The sequence below is a fragment of the Cygnus olor genome, chromosome 14 (genome assembly GCF_009769625.2).
Source record: "Cygnus olor isolate bCygOlo1 chromosome 14, bCygOlo1.pri.v2, whole genome shotgun sequence".
Taxonomy (NCBI): Eukaryota; Metazoa; Chordata; class Aves; order Anseriformes; family Anatidae; genus Cygnus; species Cygnus olor.
Window position 1 is genome coordinate 13,065,423 of NC_049182.1, and position 17,285 is coordinate 13,082,707.

The following is a 17,285-nucleotide window of genomic DNA, read 5'->3' on the forward strand; positions in this document are numbered from 1 at the left end:
CGCGGCCCGCTCGGTGGTGCCGCGGCCGGGATGTGGCGGCTGCTGCTAGGCCGCGGCGGCCTCGGGCGCTGCTCGCTGCCGCCCGCCCGGCCGCCGCCCGGCCCCGCCGCCACCGCCACCGGCCCCGGCCCCGGCGCCGAGCCGCCCGACAGCCGCGGCTCCCAGCGGTGAGTGCGGCCCCGGCCCGGCCCCGAGCCCGCACGGCCTCGGCTCCGGCCTCACCGAGAGCTGGGAGCGGCCGGGCTGCGAGGGACGGCGCTCGGGGGCTGCTGGGGCACGTCTGGCTCGGGGACTCCTGTCACCTGCTTGCTGTGGTGGCTCCTATCACGCTCTTGCTTTGGTGGCTGCAGTCACACCCTTGGTTTGGTGGCTGCAGTCACACCTATCCTCGGTGGCTCCTGTCACACACGCTTGGTTTGGTGGTGGCTGCGACACCCTTTGTTTGGTGGCTCTTGTTTTGGTGGCTGCTGTCACATCCTCGCTTTGGTGGCTCTTGCTTTGGTGGCTCCTCTCACACCCTTCCTTGGTTTGGTGGCTCCTGCTCCATGCTTGGTTTGGTGGCTGTAGTCACAGCCTTGCTTTGGTGGCTCTTGGTTTGGTGGCTGCTGTCACACTCTTGCTTAAGTGGCTGCTGTCACACCCTTGTTTTGGTGGCTGCTGTCGTGCCCTTGCTTTGGTGGCTCTTGCTTTGGTGGCTGCTGTCACACCCTTGGCTTGGTGGCTGTGGTCACACTCTTGCTTTGATGGCTCTTGGCTCGGTGGCTGCTGTCACACTCTTGGTTTGGTCGCACCCTTGGTGTTTTGCAGCTGTTGCAGTGCGCCCAGGTGTCAGAGCGAGCGGCCCCAGGATGGCCAGGAGCAAGAAGGAAGGAGGCAGCCGCTGCCCAGCCTGGTGCCCCGCTACTCCGTGCTGGATGCCGTCACCTGGGTGAGGAGCGAGTGGTGGGGCCTGTGGTGCCTGCAGGCCTCGGGGTGTCTGCTGTGCCCTGCTGGAAGGGCAGGAGGACACCTCCCTGAGACCGAGCTGCAGCCACGCTGCCTTTTCTAAACAGGGCAGCCAGAGGCAGCGTGGCTCTTCTCCTTGATTTGTGTCTTCTTTTCTTCAGGGGGCAGTGGCCGCGCTTCTTCTGCAGCTGGTCAAACAGATCTCGTGGCTACGATCACTGCCGGACGCCAGGAGGGAGCACAGATCTTCCTGGCTTTCCTCACTGCCTGCTCAGCAGACAGGTCAGCAGCTCTGGCACAGGAGAAGGGGTTGTGGAAGGATCTGGCTCTCAGACATGGTTTCTGCTTCCCAATAGTTAACATCTTTCCTGCTGTTGTCAGAAGCTGACAGGCAGGTTTCAAGCTCTCTGGAGAGAGTGAGGGCTGGTATCTGTTAGGGGAATCTCACTCTTCCTTACCTATTTGGTGCAATCCCAGTTTGCATTTTGCCTCCTTTTATTTTTGTATTCTGTTCTGGACTTTGCTCCACCCACCTTCCTCCTGCTTGGCTTCATGGCCAGAGCGGAGAAGGGGACTGGGCAGGTAAGCAGTTTTGTGCTCCCTCTTAGAGCGGATGCAGCGTGGCTCACAGGAACTGTTTTGTGCTCTGTATTTCAGTGGTTACTGAAGCCTCAACCAGTTGTCGCAGTGCCCATCTGGGGCCCTGCTTCTTGCAGAAAGCAGGTCCAGAGGTTGCACCAGAGAATTCATGCCCGGGCACCCCCTCAGGTCCAGGAGAGAGCCGGCTCTGGGCAGAAGAAGGTATGTGTGATGTGATACTTGTAGCAGAAGGACTTCTGAGTGTCTGTTTTTCCCCAAGGCAAAGCTAGCATCCAAGAAGCATTTCACCATTGCTGAAACTTGGAGGAGGGAGATCGGAGTGGAAAGACAGAACTTTGGAGAGATGAGTCGGGAGTCCAGAGACAGGAGGAAAAAAGCTCCTGGAGGCGGGGAGGCACCCGTGGTATAACTGTGCAGTAACGTTGGCTCTCCCAATACTGGTCTGCCTCAGTGACCAGGATATGGCATTCAGTTTCTGTTCTTTTATTGTGGACAGACATTTGCAGTCATGAGTGTTCAGGAGAACAGTGCAACAGTGATCTGAGAGATTTGCTGTGCAGTGTGAAGCTAAAGGAATTCTTTTCTTCCTGGAAGATGAAGATGAGCACTTACGCTGCAGACAAAATAGTGGGAGGAGGTATTAAAGGAATTCTTAATAAAGTAAGTCTTACAGAAGTAGGAAGATATACTTCAAAAAAAATGGAAGTCTCATCCAGGAAAGCGTGCCATAACATGTAAAACGTAAATTCATATCAAGGAAGATCGGATGAAGTCTTCAGTAGGGTTATTCACTAGATATATAAATACTAATAATAGCTTTAGGAAAACTGTTAAAAGCAGGAGCAGGTAGAAGGAAGGACAACATATAACCATGGTGTAGAAGCAGCACAAAAAAAAAAAAGCCCACAGACGTTAGGTAGGAGATGTAAGGCGTTGCAAAAGAGGCTGGGGGGCTTCCCCATTCATTGTTTTCTTCTGTGCTGATTTAAGCTACTGCCCATCACTGCTTATCAAATCCATCTCCTGCCAGAGGTTACCATTCCCATCAGTTGGCAAATGGAGCATTTTGTTTCCATGTTTCCTAATTAGCTCCAGGAAAACAGCCAGGTTAATTTACCTAAACTGCCAATTAGACTGTTTAACCCATCTGCTTTTGCCTGAAGCGTATTAAGAAGCACTCAGATACGCGGCCTCACTGGCAGATTACTGGACATGGACCTCTGGGAGAAGCGGTGGGGAGTAAGTGGAGACAGCGCTGTCTTCAGCTGGCACAGCTGAACCTTCAGCAGTGAATGTGTCTGTATCTGACAAACAGTTTCCTACTGAGAGTCAATAGGGAGAGCTTTTAGGCAAACTGATAAATTGAACAGTGACAAGTCTCTAAGGCCACGTGCTCTTTGTTCAGATGCTCTCCGGAAGCTATGAAATTGCTGAGCCTCTAATGATGATATGTAATCCAGTGCTTAAATCTGCTGAATGACCAGGAGAGGGAACAATGACAAATTAGACGCTAGCCTTTGAAAAGAGAGGTTGCTTGAGCCACAGAACTGCAAAAAAAAATGTAATTATGAGGTGATAGAAACTGTATCATGGAACAGAAATGGTAGATACCTGGATGAGTGTGCTATATTAAAGGTCTGGAAGGGCTTAGGAAGCCATTTCTCTTAGCAGCTTGCTCCATTATGTGAGTCTTAACAGAGAACAGAGTTATAGTTTGTAAGTCTATTAGAGTTCTCTGGAGAAGTCAACAGGCATGTGGAGCAAGATTATCCAGCTTTTAGCTTTTTGAAAATCTTTCAACCAGGGCCTAAAACAAAGCTATCTGGAGAAATAAAGCTGATGTGAGGGAAGACAGAGGGACCGCTCTTAGGCTAGTAACTCCTTAAAGTATAAGAAATAGTTTTCTGATGGAAAGCCATTACCCGTGGATTCCCGTAAGTGCTTTATAGAAACCTGGTCCGCTCAGCAGAGTCAGCAGTGATTTGGAAAAAGCTGATGAGCGAGGTGACAGGAGAAGCAAATGTAGTACAAAATTATTCAGGACAGTCAAACCTGGGAGTCACAGCAGAAGATTGCACAAAAACTAACAACAGGGTAATCTCAAGGTAGGTTAAAGTAGTATGCACAAGGGACTGTAACTGAAAATACAGAATGAGGAATGTCAAATTAATAATTACACTGCAGAGAGGTCATTTAAAGTTACTGTGGATGTGTTTTTGAAAATGTTGCCAGTGCTCTACAGCAGTGAGGTAAATGAAATGTTGGTTGATGTAAAGGAAGGAACCGAGGCCAAAACAGCATCATAGGTCTGGTAAGTCTGCGGTGCAGCCACATCCCAAACACTCTCTTAAAAACAGTGACCAAAATGGCATAGAAAAGGATGATAAGGAGTCAGTTACATATAAAGGGAGACTGTCTCCTCAGTTTAAAAAAGAAGTGGCAAAGGGTGTGCTAGTGCTCAGTGAAACTAAAAATATGGATGGAAGATGAATAGGGGACAATATTTTTCATAGTACGATATTGATAGGCAGCACAGAAATGGTCAGGTAGCGAGTGTGGATAAAGCAAAAGATCATACGTGTTTGGCCAGAGCACAGGTAAATTGTGGAAGTCATTGCTACGTGGCCAGAAGTAGAAATGGGTTCCAAAAAGTGATTAGGTAATTACACATTCAGATTAAACTGAATCATTGTGTGATTACCCATTCAGATTAAACTTAATTGATCCAGCCAAAACCTGCTGAGATGATCACAGAACAGCTGATTGCTGGAAAGTCTGGCCAGGAAAAGCCTGACTTCTTAATTCCTGTTCCTTATACGTTCTACCCAACCATCTTCTACCGTCAGTTGCCAGAGACAATGTAAGTCAGAAATAATTTGATTTTGCTCTATATTTATGTCCTCAGGTTGCATTCACACATTACGCTGTGTATCTATTTTGTGGGAATTTATTGAGGAAAGTCAGAGTGAAGAGATTCAGTAATTTTCACTAAAGAGTCTCAAAAAAATACAAAGCTTTGTAATGTTGAGAAGTCGTGTGAATCTTTCTCCGCGAAGTTTGAGATGGGAAGTTTGGTGAAGCTTAATGAGAGACCCTCCTCTGATAGTATGTTTGGCTTTGTGCAGAAAAAGCTGCCTAAAGCTTAGGAGTCTTTTCCCAGTGATTAGCTACTGAATGGGACTGAGGCTGACTGTCAGAATGCAGCAAGAAGTTGGGGAGAGCAGAAGGAAGGGAAGGACAGATGCCTGGCAGAAAAGTTTTGCCATTAGAGAACAAACCTGCAGAACTTGGAGTGGAGCCAAATGTACCTTCATTTCTCCATTTTGCTGTTGCCAGCAGTGGCAAAAGACCTTCTACAGGGAATTCCATGTCCTCGCCCTTTCTTTCAGTGTTTGGGTTAGATTCCAGGCTTGCTTCTGCTGATCTACATGTAGAGTGACGATCTGCTGTTGCTGTCAGCTACCCTCTTATGTTGAATGGCAAAGGTCTTTGTGATGTACACAAACATCCCAGCTTTGCAGATGACCCATACCAGTTTTAACATAACACGACATGTTAGAAACTATTTCTTTTTAAACACTTTTTTTTAAAAGTAAACATTAGGAAATTTGTTTAAAAGTTGCTTTAAATGTAATTCTAGATAGTACTATCAGCGAGTCTTCAGGTGCATGATCACATCCTATTTTTTCATGCAACTTTTGCCTCGCTTGAAGCTTTTTTATGGAAAGCTAAAGTCACATAGTGAACAAGCAGGTGATTACAGCCAGTCTCGGTGTTACAGCAGCTGAATGTTGTCCTGGGCAGTTGTTTTTTACCCCTGGAAGGACTGTAAAATTTGTTATTTCAATTCTGAGATTAGAGGCGTTTTCAAAGTGTGTTTTCATTTCAAAGCACAATGAAACCAATTGGAAACACTAAAATTTTCCATGAGGCAGGAGGCCTGGATTTTGGCCAGCTCTTGTTGTGAATTCATTCCTGTGAAGCATTTGGATGTTTCATTATGAGCAATCTAGACTATCTATGAGAAGATTAATAATTCTGCACTTGGAGCTAGGTTTGAGTAACATTTGATAAAGTGCAGGATGAACAGTGGGGAAATACAAAATATTTATTAGCTGCTGAGTATGTGAGCATTGGGCATCCAGTGTGCCAAAACTGTGAGATCACATGGAAAAAAAGGATGCGTAGTCATGATACATCATAACACGTACTTCAAGTAGAAACACAGTTGCACAGAAAATTCGAACTGTGGTATTCCCAGCTCTTATGTGCTTTGCTCTTACAACCTTACAAATAAATTAACAACCTTTGTGAGTGCAATAGAGCAATGAATTTGTACAAAACCTGGTTCCTGTGAAGTTCCACTGAAGCTTGGCCATTCCTCAAATATTGCCCTGGAACCTTATGTTGGGAAATAAGAAACAAACAGTTGGGGTGAACTTGTATTGCCTAGTGTTAGTCCAAAGGTTAATCTAAGCTGGTCTTCTCATTCTGCTGAAGTAGAACAGGGTTATTGCTGCCTGGGGGGTGCTTTTATTTCTCCATACACTGCTGAAGGAACCTAAACAATGTGTTAGCTCGTGTGCCGGGTTTGAGAGGGCTGCTGTGAGACAAGCCAAGTCTTAAGAGTAATGATCTCTGTGAAGAGTTTTGATTTGTGGCTTGCCCAGCTTCAAGTGAGAGTTCCGAGAGAATTCATTAACTTCACCTGTCAGGAGATGGGTCTGGGTGTCAGGATTGGCTGGTCCCCGTGTTTTCTTCCAAATGATCTGCTCTCTGGGAGTGATAGCTCTGATCCGGGGAGATTACTGGGATTTGAGTGAGGAGAGACTTCCAGTGGGAGGGGGGCATGGGATGGTTGTGCATGCTGATAGCTTCTTCAAAGCAAGAAAGAATGAATGTTTTTTAAACAAATAGCTTGGACAATTTCTTTAATATGGACTTTTTTTTTCATGAGATTTGCTGTTGTGTATGTGGTAAAAAAAAACAAATTACATCATGAGGGAGATACCTGAACAAGAGAAAGAGTCCTACGGTGAGAAAGATCAGATAATTTTATGTCTGTTCTGAAAATAAATGTAAAGCACAACTAATAAATTTGCAGACTATATTACTTTTGGTGGAATGATAAATAGAAATTGTGTTTGCCATCGTGATCTTGCTTGTTGGGTGAGTGGGACTTGTTCAGATAAAATACGTTTTAATACAGCCAGAGGGGAATCGTTTATCTAGGAATAATGAGGCTGCAGCTGGAACATGGGTCACAGCTCCGTGTGCATTGTATGATGGTGCGGGCACCAGAAGAAGCAATCCTGCCTATTGCACGCTTGCTTCTGCCCCTTTGCCAGCACAAGCATTTGCAGAGCGATATGGTGACGGGAATCAAGGAACCGGGACCCCAAAAAGACTGATTTCTCACTCATTTTAGTTCCCTGCTCTGCACCCACACAGCTCGAAAGGGCAATGGGGAGACATGGGGAGGGCACAGCTACTTCTGCAAGCAGCACTGGCTTGAGGGGTCCAGGCTTCACCACCTGGCGTTAGGTGCCCGGTGGGACTGAGCTGCTTCTGGTGATTCGGGTTAAAAAATAATTGGTCTCAGTCAAACCTTAATGTTCGTCCTCTTTGCTGGAGGTCACCGCAGTCTTGGAGCAGCTGGTGTAAATGCTTGCGTAATCACTTCCAACACAGTTCTGTCGAGAGCGAGGTGGCTTAGCTTTTGCTGTAGATGCTTTTGTTAGATAATTCAGACTGAACCCAGACAGATAGTGGCTGAATGTGTCAGTGTATCTGAGAGGGCTGCAGTGTGCAAGTGGGATGCTCTGGGGTGATAACCTAAGCCTGCATCCAGCACAGCCAGAATACCATGTCTGATCACCCCTTTGCAGAAGCAGAACTGTACCCTACAAAGAACTTACCTGGAAAAGGAGTTAGGATAGGCAAGCACCTAGGCATGAGATCCCTGTGTGATGCTCTAGCCATCAGGAATAGGGGCACAGTTCTCACAAACTAAGCAGCTATGAACTCAAATAAGGAGGCAATTTCGTCCTTTCCGTGACACTGGTGAGACTGTCTGCTCTTCAATAACAATGTTGAAAATTCAGGAATAGTGGCAAAAAGTCATAAAATTAATCAACTCAGGCAGAAAAGTGCTTCAGTTGAAAGACATGAACAGCTCAGTCTGTTTAGAATCACAGAAGAGAATCAAGAGGGGTTGATTAGTAGTAACAGGAGTTTGAAAAAAGAGAATGGGCTTTTTAGTAAAGAGAAAAAAAAGCCTGGAAGAGCCAATGCCAGGGAGCAGGAACCAGATATATTTTTGTTTGAAACGAAGCACAGATTTTTAAAGCAGTGATTACAAGTTGCTGGAACAAACTTCCAGAAGAAGCGGGAGATTCTCTGTCTTTTGGCACCTTCAGGTCAAGACCAAGCCCTTTCTGGAAGAGGTGCATTAGCCAGCTGCAGATTATAGGACTGTATTCACATGGCACTTAGCTGCTTATGATACAAAGGTCAGATCGGGCAGAGTTCCTTCTGTTAGTATCGCTATCAGGGCAGATGATCAGTCCTCTAGGAAAGAATTGAGGAGCAGAGAAAGGTATCAGGAGGAAGAAGTGAAGGTACAGCATTGCTTAACCCTGCTTTTTTGTTCCTCTTTTAATGTAGGGGAGTTCCCAGTCCCTCAGCGCTCCAGCCCAGGGCCAGTTCCCCACAGTACAAAGGTAAGGTTTCATTTTTCATGTGCTCCGTCTGTGCCTGAGGCCCCTTTCCAACAGGAAGACATCTCAGTGCAACCCCAAGCACAGCCTGAGCAATCCACTCACATGCAAGACTGCTTTCTGTCCTGCATAGCTGGAGGCCAGGAGAATAAGAGATGTGAAGTGCTGCCCTTTAGCCAGGGTAAAGTTCCAGGAACTACAAACTGCTGTCCCCATCCTTAAAAGTGTCTATAAAACGGTTGTGCTGCAGAGAAGCACTGGAAGAAAATGTCCTAAAAACTCCCAACTATCCAATAGCACCAATGTGGTGTATGGGTTTTGATGCCATCTTTCACTAGGTAACTACGTGCTGTTGCTATTTTGGTTTTTACCAGAGAGCCTGTGACTGGAGAAGGTGGCGTCACCCCTCCCAAAGCTGCACATCAAGACTGGGTCTTGTCCGTTAGAGAGAGGAAAAGAGAGTCTTTGGGCTTGAAGAGGGTATATCAGGTTGAGAGTCATAAGGTTATAGATTATATTATTGTTCTGTTTGAGATTAAGCCTGTTAATTCCTTGCAATCTAGAGCTCCCCGTTTTAAAAGTCAGTCGGTGGAACAGTTGCTCAAGGACACTGTGAACAGAATGGAGATGTATTTAGGGTTTAACAAAATGGGATCCCCTCTGACATGGAAGGGACCTACCCCACCAGAAAGGTGTTCACTTGGTCTGCTAAGGGTGTGAGAGCTGAGCTGCCCATCCAAGGAGGGGCCACTTCTGCAGGCCTCACGAGGCTTTCAGGAGAGGACATGAGTCAGTCTGTGTCTTGTCCTCCTATGAGCAGCCCTGGGAGCTGGCTGAGCACTAAAGCTGTTGGGTGGCAAGGGGCATTTCTGCAGCGTGACTCCAAGTGCAGAGGCATCTCAGCTTATGTGCAGTGTGTGCTGCTGCCACTCGATGGCACTAAATTTGTACTCAAGCTCGGAAATGAGAGCTGCAGGCCAGGCTAGCCCTCCTCCCACCTCCCAGAGCTGTGGTAAAGTAAAAAATACTGTTCATTACTGAGAAAGAAAAGACATTGTCTCTGCTGTGCGGGATTTTATTAGGAGTGTGCAGTGTTCAGTAAGCTGACAGTATGGGCTCAGCTTGAATTGTGTAAAGGGTATACAGATATGTCAGTGCATGTTTGTCAGAGAGAAATGCCATTTGTGCTGCTGAACACAATGCAGGAGGGTGAACAAGGGCTAATGTTACATCTGAGGAGGGGAGCTGCATTAAATTCTGAAATGTTCTAATGATGTCAGATGTACACCAGGCTCCCTGATCAGAGGGGAGGTGAGCAATGTCCATAACGCTTCACTAAACAGATGTCTGTGTAGGACAGGGAGATTTTTATGTGGACACATGACACCAGATTACATCACCCTCTTGATTACTACAGGACAGTACGAATAAGTCACTCTGCTCGGTTTCCAAGAAAAATCTCTTGCAGGGCTTGTATGTTTTTGCTGTCTAATAACTTTCTACTCTGAATCCTCAGGGTGACCCAGCTCAGCGAGGGCGTTTGGAGGAAGCTGCTTTCCAGTTGCAGCAGATTTTCCGGGTTGATATTTCCATTGCATTCAATATCCTTGGTAATGTGGACTTGGATTTGTTTTGTCCTTAAACCACACATTTCACTTCTTGGAGGACCTCCAAATTGTTGCAGGTCTTGTGTGAAGGCAGAGATGGCATATACCCAAGCTGAAGCCTCCTTTTAGCAATTTCAGCTGTGCTTTGAGAGATTTATTGCCCTTTGTCTCATCCTGCCACCTGATTTATATCAGCATATTGAAATCCAGGCTTGGTTGAAGTCTGCACTGTAGTCCTGACATCTGTAGTTAGAAATTAAGTCATCTCTGTCTTTTTGCAACACGAATTGTCTTATCTTCATAGCTCTTTTTTCATTGTCTGCGATCTCAGTCTTCCTGGCAGGCTGAAAAAGCAATTGCAGAACTGCAACTAACTCTTAAGAAGAGCTGAAGGAAGATGCAGTGATCTAAGAAAAAACTCCCTGCCCTACATACACCATTAGTAGCAGCACTAAAAAAGCAAGCTGTTTCTGCATGAACCATACATTGCGCTAGCTGATGATCCCTTTTTGCAATGAGACCTGAATAATTCTTAAAAGGCAGTGTTGCTGTTTTTCCCATGGAAACTTTGGTTATGCGGGATGAGGGCTGGTGAGCCAGCTAGGAGTGGACTGGGCCACTTAGCATGGGCCAAGGGTGGCCCAGTAGCTCTGGGGGAGGTTGCCGCATTTGAGGCTGCATTCTGTCCTCTTTCTTTTCCTCTGTTTTTACATTGTTTTCTTCTCAGGGATTGAAAGTATGAGAGCAGGCCACTACCAGATAGCTTATACCTGCTTCAAACTGGCAGCAGATCGAGGCTACAGCAAAGCCCAGTTCAACGTGGGTCTGTGTTATGAGCATGGCAGAGGCACAGAAAAAGACTTGGAAAAGGTATCCACAACTTGTAAAGTCATATGTGTGTGGCACAGACCCGGAGAACGGTCTTCATGGGGTGCACAGGCACATTTCTCCTTCTGTATGGGTGTGACAATCTATAAGTCTTGTTGGAAAATGCTGGAAATAATATAAACTGCAGGTTTGCAGTACTGGCTTCAGTGTTGTAGGTCCCCGCAGAGATTTGCTCCTGAAATCCCCTTTGTCATTGCTTCTTAGGTCTTGTCGCAGGTACACAGGCTGTACCACTAGCAGCTGGGAGAGTACCCATGAGAAACCTGTCATGTTACTGTATTTAAAACACCACTGCACAGCCGAGGACTTCTTTACATCACAAGCCATCCAGTTTGGGTACCTCGACTACAGCCTGCCACCTAGTGCATGCTGGCCGTAGTCAGCATCCTGTAGCTGAAGAGATCTGCAAAGACTGCGTGTTTTGAGTAATTGTGCAGATCCCCACTGGCACAAAATAAGCTTTGGTATTGTTGGCCCAGTGCCATCCTCTTCAAAACTCGGAGTTTTGACTAGAGAAGGCAGAGGTGGTTAGAGGGCTCTTGTACAGTGGTAGTCCACTGTCTCACTTGAACGACCTCATGTTCTTCAGCAGGGAAGTGTGGGAGGGCTGCCAGGGTAAGCATGTGCAGCTTATGATAGGTCTGGACAGAGAGGTTAAGCTTGTCCTGGCCAGAAGGGAGTCATGTCATGTTTGAGGGCATGTATTACCTGATTCACACAAGTGTTTCTCTGTTTCCAGGCAGCTTTCTATTACTACCGTGCGGCCAGCAGCTGTCACCCCATGGCACAGTACCGCTACGCTAGATGCCTCTTATGCCACAGTCCTGAAAATGAATGGCACAGGCTTCAGAAGGCAGTGTCTTTCCTGGAGCAAGCAGCAGTGGCTGGGCTTACAGAGGTTAGTGTCCACACTGTGGGAGTGATTATAAAAGCTGAACAAACATTTTCATAGGAGACAACCATCAGAGAACCCTGTCTAAAGGATTTGAACCACAAGACATCATAGAAAGCAGCATCTTCAGGACTAAAAGCAAAATTCTTCCTACGTATTGATACCACTGCCAGTGTATGGGGGACAGTCCTGCCTGCACATGGAAGGCAACTAGGTGCCCATTGTGTCAGTAGTGCTGCTTGTCTGTTTTGCTATTGGGCTTTTTAATGTGGCTCTCTTAGCACCCCTTCCATGTGCTTATGGGACTTTTTGCTTGTTGGTAATGTGCAAGCTCCAGGCCCTGTCACACGTCTGCGATAGAAATTCCCCTCTTGGCTTTCTTGCTTGAGGATAGGATGCAGCCGTTACTCATAGCCACTACATAAGGCTCGTTCTCACTTTACAAAGAAAGAGAGAGCTGAGAAGCACCAGTTCTTAGGAAACCTGTCAAGTTGTCCCTTCTTCTGTACCAGATGTCCTTGGGTCTGCTTTGTTTCATCCAGCAGTGGCAGCCTTTCATGTTCTGTGCCTGGAGAATCTGCAGCATGGATGGGATGTGCCAGCACTCAGAGAACAGAAGTAGCTGCATCCAAAAGATAGGGGTCCACACCAAAGTAGGTTTCAGATTCCCAGAAGGCAAAGTGTATCCTCTATTATCACAGGTTGCCACAACATACATATTTGGATCAAACATCATGTTTTAACATACTTTTTTGCATTACTAAAAGCAATTCACACCTCTTTGTCTTCTCAGGGTAAAGAGTGATTCAAACATCAGTAGGATGATTTCTCCAGATCTCTCTCTCACTTGCATTCACAGTGGAAGTGGCTTTCCAAAGTATCTTTTATTCCTAAAGTTTAAGGCTTCCTATTTTGCCCCAGTCATCCCACTCAGCAAACATGAGCCTGACTAGAAAGTTTTAGGATATGTCATTCAGGTGCTTGCTTTTGAATTCCCTCAGCTCTGAACCTGGAGCCAAACATGCCTGTAACTGTTCTCTCCAACACCTAGATTAGACCATCAGCTTAGAAAAACTGACCTACAGTTGAAAAACTATATTTCACTGCCTCCCAATGCAAAAGTACAGGTTGCTTTGATGGAGGAACTTCCATGAGACACTTTGAGTAGGAACAAATCCTCATACTGTATCTGATTTTTCAAGATGATTCATCCGCATAGATCTGTGTACCCTGCCCTCCTTTCCCACTCTTCAGGGGATACGTTTAGGCATGTGCCATCTTGTGTTAAGAATGCAAGCCATTCTGGCACTGACTGTATCTCATGTAGCACACTGTTCCAGGAAGTACATCTGCTGTGTCTTACAGACAGCTCACAAGTAGGAGCCATTCTCTGGCTCTGACTTCCGCAGTGCAGTTTAAAACAAGATTCTGGGTCTTGTAATGCTAGTGTGGTTGTATTACTGTATGTATAGTGGAGTTTTGTAGATCAAATAGGATTTTTCACGTTTAACGTGTCAGACTGAGTTTCTTAGGACAGCCTCCGTTCTCCCAACAGGTTCTGCAACAAGCAGGGTACTGTGCACACCGGTCTTGCAGGTGTCCCTGATGAGTTGCCAGAGATTATGTTCTGCTCCAGCAGCAGAGCTTTTACTGGCATTTGGACAACTTGCAAAATCAGTAAAAGAAAGGAGTAATTAAGGTGGAAAACCCTGGCTGATTTCTATCATGTGGTTTTGCTGCAGGCACAGGCTTATCTTGGAGTGTTCTACATGAGGGGGCTACAACCTAAGGAAAAGAGAGGTCTGAAGTACCTGTTGCTGGCAGCAAAGAATGGTGTAAGTAATCTCTTTGTAAGCTGTGATTGTTCTGAATTTGGGATTGTTGCAGGTGGCAGATTTCAGGGCTTCTTGAAGGTGGGAGCGAGTGTCAGGATGGCACTGTGCTGCCTGAAAGGACAGAGTGGAAAGCCCCGGCACACCCTGAGGAGGAAACAGGCCCAGGGACACAGACCCTACAAAATACAACCATAGAAAAGCTGTATTGGGTTAGAGCAGTTCTTAGGACCAGTGCTTATGCTTTTTCTGACAAATTCTCACTTAGTGTAATTTTAAAGCTTTTCTGTTATGGAGCCCCTATACCTCCTCCAGTCAAGCTCTTTCACTACTGTATCATTGGGAGAACTTTTTGTCTCTGTCTTGAATCTATTCTTCAAAATAAGCCCATTATTTCTTGCCTTCTATAGAGGGGATGAAGAGACTATTTCTGTTTCTTTACAGGGATCTTTTATGTACTTAAATATTTGAACTTGCATTCAGTCGTCTGTTGTTTCTGTTTTCTGTCTGTTGTCTAGATCCCCTTGCTCTCTCTTGAACTTTCTCCAAGTGACCCACGCTTTTTTTTTTGAAGGACAGTGCCACAGTCTTGGCATAGTACTGCTCCTGAGGCCTTACCAGCACTTAGAGGAGTAGACCTATAACATCACATGTCTTGCAACCTGGTTTTTGCGTTCTTTACAGCACCATGACATTGTTCACGCGTTTTCGGCTTGCACTTTATTGTAAGAGCTATTTTTTTTCTGAAGAACTCTTTCATTTTATCTTGAGTTCACACAACTTTTATGTAATGGAAAATAATGAATAACTTCCCTCTTCTTCTGGCAAGTATTTCTGATTCTGTCACCCTTCAGTATGTCCTCTCTGAGTCATTTCTTTTGCAAACTGCAGAGCAGTAGTTTATTTTGTCTCTCCTTGTAGTTAAACTGTTTCATTTGTCTTGTCAGTCCTCTCTGTATTTTTATAATTTTCGTCCATTGTAAAATGCTTTGGACTAAAACTAGACTCAGGATGGAAGCATTCCAGGGATCTTATATAATGAGATCTTCTGCTTAGTTCTGTATTCCCGTCTAATATTGTTTTCCTATTTGCCTGCCACTGACCGATGTCTTGGTGGTTTCAGAAACTGTCACAGTGACTCTCAAATTTCTTTCTGTATGCACTCCTTTGTAGTTGTTAACACTGTTTCACCTGTGGTTGTGCTGGGCACTCACAGTGTTGCAGGATCTTCTTTAATTAATTCCTTACAGTAAGTTTGATCACTCTGAATGACATTAAAACTACAGCTACAACTCTTAAAAAAAAAAAAAAAAAGGAAAACAAACACAAAAAATCATGGGTTCACTGTTTCTCAGGTTGTTGCTCTGTTCTAGAGCCACGGGGGTAGCTCTGACAAGCATTCTTCCAAACACGGCAGTGCTTCAGAGAACTATGTTTTATTTTGGTTACCACTCTCTATTTCATCCTCCCTTATTTTATGGGAGCAACCACAGAATATAAAAAACATAAAGAGTGTTCTTGGAGAACTGAGTCAAACCTTCAGATTTCAAAGTGTATTACAGTCATATCTGCCATACTAATTTGGGATTCTCCTCTCCTGGCGGTGGTCTTTGAGGTGTTCATCATGTAAGAGACCACTAGTGGAATACTTCATACTTATTTAATCCTGTGTCTTGTCACATCTGAAGTGTCAATCCTTCAGCATGTTTATCTCATCCCTAAAGATGTTTATTGCTGTCATAAACTGAGACTTGCAACATTCTGCAAAGCACCCACTCGTTGAGTTCTTTGCTTTCCTCCACCAGCTAAATCTCAGACAGCAGCACTTGCAATATGTTCCTTTCTCATGGCTTTATTAAAACTTGCTACTTTTTCTTTTCAAAGCCCTATTTAGATCACTTTTCTGGCAGTCAGGCTATTCAAGTAATGTTTCTGTCTGTTTCACTGGAAAAGGTGTGTGTGACCACTAGCCCATGTGGTCTTTTCAATGTCTTCAGGACTGTCATCCTGCTTGTTTGCTATCTGTGAGACCCTTTTCCTCCCATTGGATCTAAAAAATAAAGTGTACAGCTGACACGCAAACATATCCTGGGTTTGGATTTGACTGCTGACCCATCTGCAGCGACATCTCGAATTTCTGGTTCATTCTCAGCCATTGCATACGTCTGAGTAGTTCAGATGTTTTTTCTGTAATGCTTAGTTGCTTGACTTCATTTCTGCTGCTTAAAATTTCTTCTGGAACATGATTGTGTGGGGCTGAACAAGATAGTGGCGCACTGTTGTGTCGCAGGCCTGATGGACTGCGGGGCTGCCAAGGGGAATCTTCCAACCTTGGCAACAAGCACCTCTGGCATTTGCTGTGTTTTTACAAGACATCTGTGTGAACTGTGGCAGGGCAGTCCGCAGGGTGTGCTCGCAGTTTGGGTGTGATCAGGATGTGGGTGCAGCGAGTCCTCTTAGCTCTGACCCCTGAGGCAATCTGGATGCTCTATGGAGACAGCTGTTCCTTTGTTCCGGTGACGCAGACCTGGACGTTGAAGGGAAATCGGTGACTTTAATTGGAAAGGGATAGGGAGGAGTGCAGTTGGAGGTATCTGGTAAGAAATTCTGCTTGCCGATGTGCTTGTCAAAGGAAGGGACTAAATTACTGAAGATACAGTCTGAGGGACCAAAGATAGAGGAGTAAATGTTGACGATGGTGTTAAGGACTGTCTGTTCTCCTCTTGTGTGCTGTCGTCACTTCTCCATCTTGCGAGGCTGATCACTGTGCTGTTTCCTGTGGCTAGGATGCCCAAAGCAGGTATCACGTGGGCGTTTGCTATGAGAAGGGCCTTGGGGTGCAACAGAGCCTGGCAGAAGCGATGAGACACTATCGACAGTCAGCTGCTGCGGGGAACAGGAGTGCTCAGGAGAGGCTGCAAGTGATACAAGAGGAGATGAAAGGTACCGTGGGCATCAGGTGAAGAGGGTTTGTTGGACTGCATCATGTAGTGCCCCCTTAAAAGTGGGGCCCGTATTGACAGAGAAAGGGTGGCACGGGACCATGGCAAAAACAAGTCCTTTTTACAAAAGGGAAGGGAGAACGTTCCTTTCTCGGTTGTTTTCACTTCTTACCAGCTATTTCCAGTCAAGTGGAGAAGCTGTTCCCATAATCTGATGCGTCATTAGTATCTTGTTTTAATGTGCTTGCAGATGTGCAAAGAAAGCACCTGTTCCCTTGCGGTATTCGAGCCTCTTCCTCCAGCCCCTGTTTCTGGGCTATTGAGCGCATGCCTGCAGGTCTCCCCACCTCCCAGCCCAGACAATCTGCCCTCGCCCTGCCCCACTCCTGGAGCGCAGACAGACTCCACATGATGACGCTCAGCAGTGCAGAATGGAGCCATACCCTGGGAAACAAGGTGACTCCGCTGGAGCTGTAATGCTTGGAGACCCACCGATGCTGCTTCTAGAGCAGCTGGTAAGTGAAACGAGGAGGCAGAAGGGAAGGTGGACGTGCTCAGTCTGTGTGGGACTGGACGCAGGGTAGTAATGAGTCGAGAGAGCACTTTCTGTTAATGGAACAGGAGCCATTTCTAAATATAGGTGTTTTCAAAACAGACCTTGTGATATTTCCTGTGCCACCACATAGCTTGGCCCTCTACCTACCAACACAAGAACGTTTCTTATGCTCCTGCACTTCCATATGGAGCTACTGTGACTCCAAAGATGCCACAGTGGGTACGATTTGGGGCTATAATTTCAGTAGCCTTGCACATCTTTCACATGGTGTCTGAGTGAGGTTTACAAGCCACCATATGGTGAT

At 45.9% G+C, this 17,285-nt stretch overlaps 1 protein-coding gene and 1 long non-coding RNA gene across 3 annotated transcripts in view; one reads left to right on the top strand and one right to left on the bottom strand.

Moving 5' to 3' along the window:
• Nucleotides 1-752, bottom strand: part of LOC121077674 — a 56,323-nt gene extending 55,571 nt beyond the window's left edge. The window contains exon 1 of one of the 2 annotated variants that reach the window (XR_005824245.1): nt 303-752. This is a non-coding gene — a long non-coding RNA (uncharacterized LOC121077674). Of the gene's footprint in view, nt 1-222; nt 273-302 lie in introns of those variants that run through there. The other variant, XR_005824249.1, reaches the window with a different exon arrangement.
• Nucleotides 1-17,285, top strand: part of DELE1 (DAP3 binding cell death enhancer 1) — a 22,843-nt gene continuing 5,558 nt past the window's right edge. The window contains exons 1-11 of the mRNA XM_040573069.1: nt 1-167; nt 808-928; nt 1,107-1,227; nt 1,603-1,746; nt 8,212-8,267; nt 9,781-9,874; nt 10,599-10,741; nt 11,499-11,657; nt 13,394-13,486; nt 16,270-16,426; nt 16,676-16,940. Coding sequence (XP_040429003.1) covers nt 31-167; nt 808-928; nt 1,107-1,227; nt 1,603-1,746; nt 8,212-8,267; nt 9,781-9,874; nt 10,599-10,741; nt 11,499-11,657; nt 13,394-13,486; nt 16,270-16,426; nt 16,676-16,902 — 1,452 coding nt within the window. The 5' untranslated portion in view covers nt 1-30 and the 3' untranslated portion in view covers nt 16,903-16,940. The remainder of the gene's footprint in view (nt 168-807; nt 929-1,106; nt 1,228-1,602; nt 1,747-8,211; nt 8,268-9,780; nt 9,875-10,598; nt 10,742-11,498; nt 11,658-13,393; nt 13,487-16,269; nt 16,427-16,675; nt 16,941-17,285) is intronic.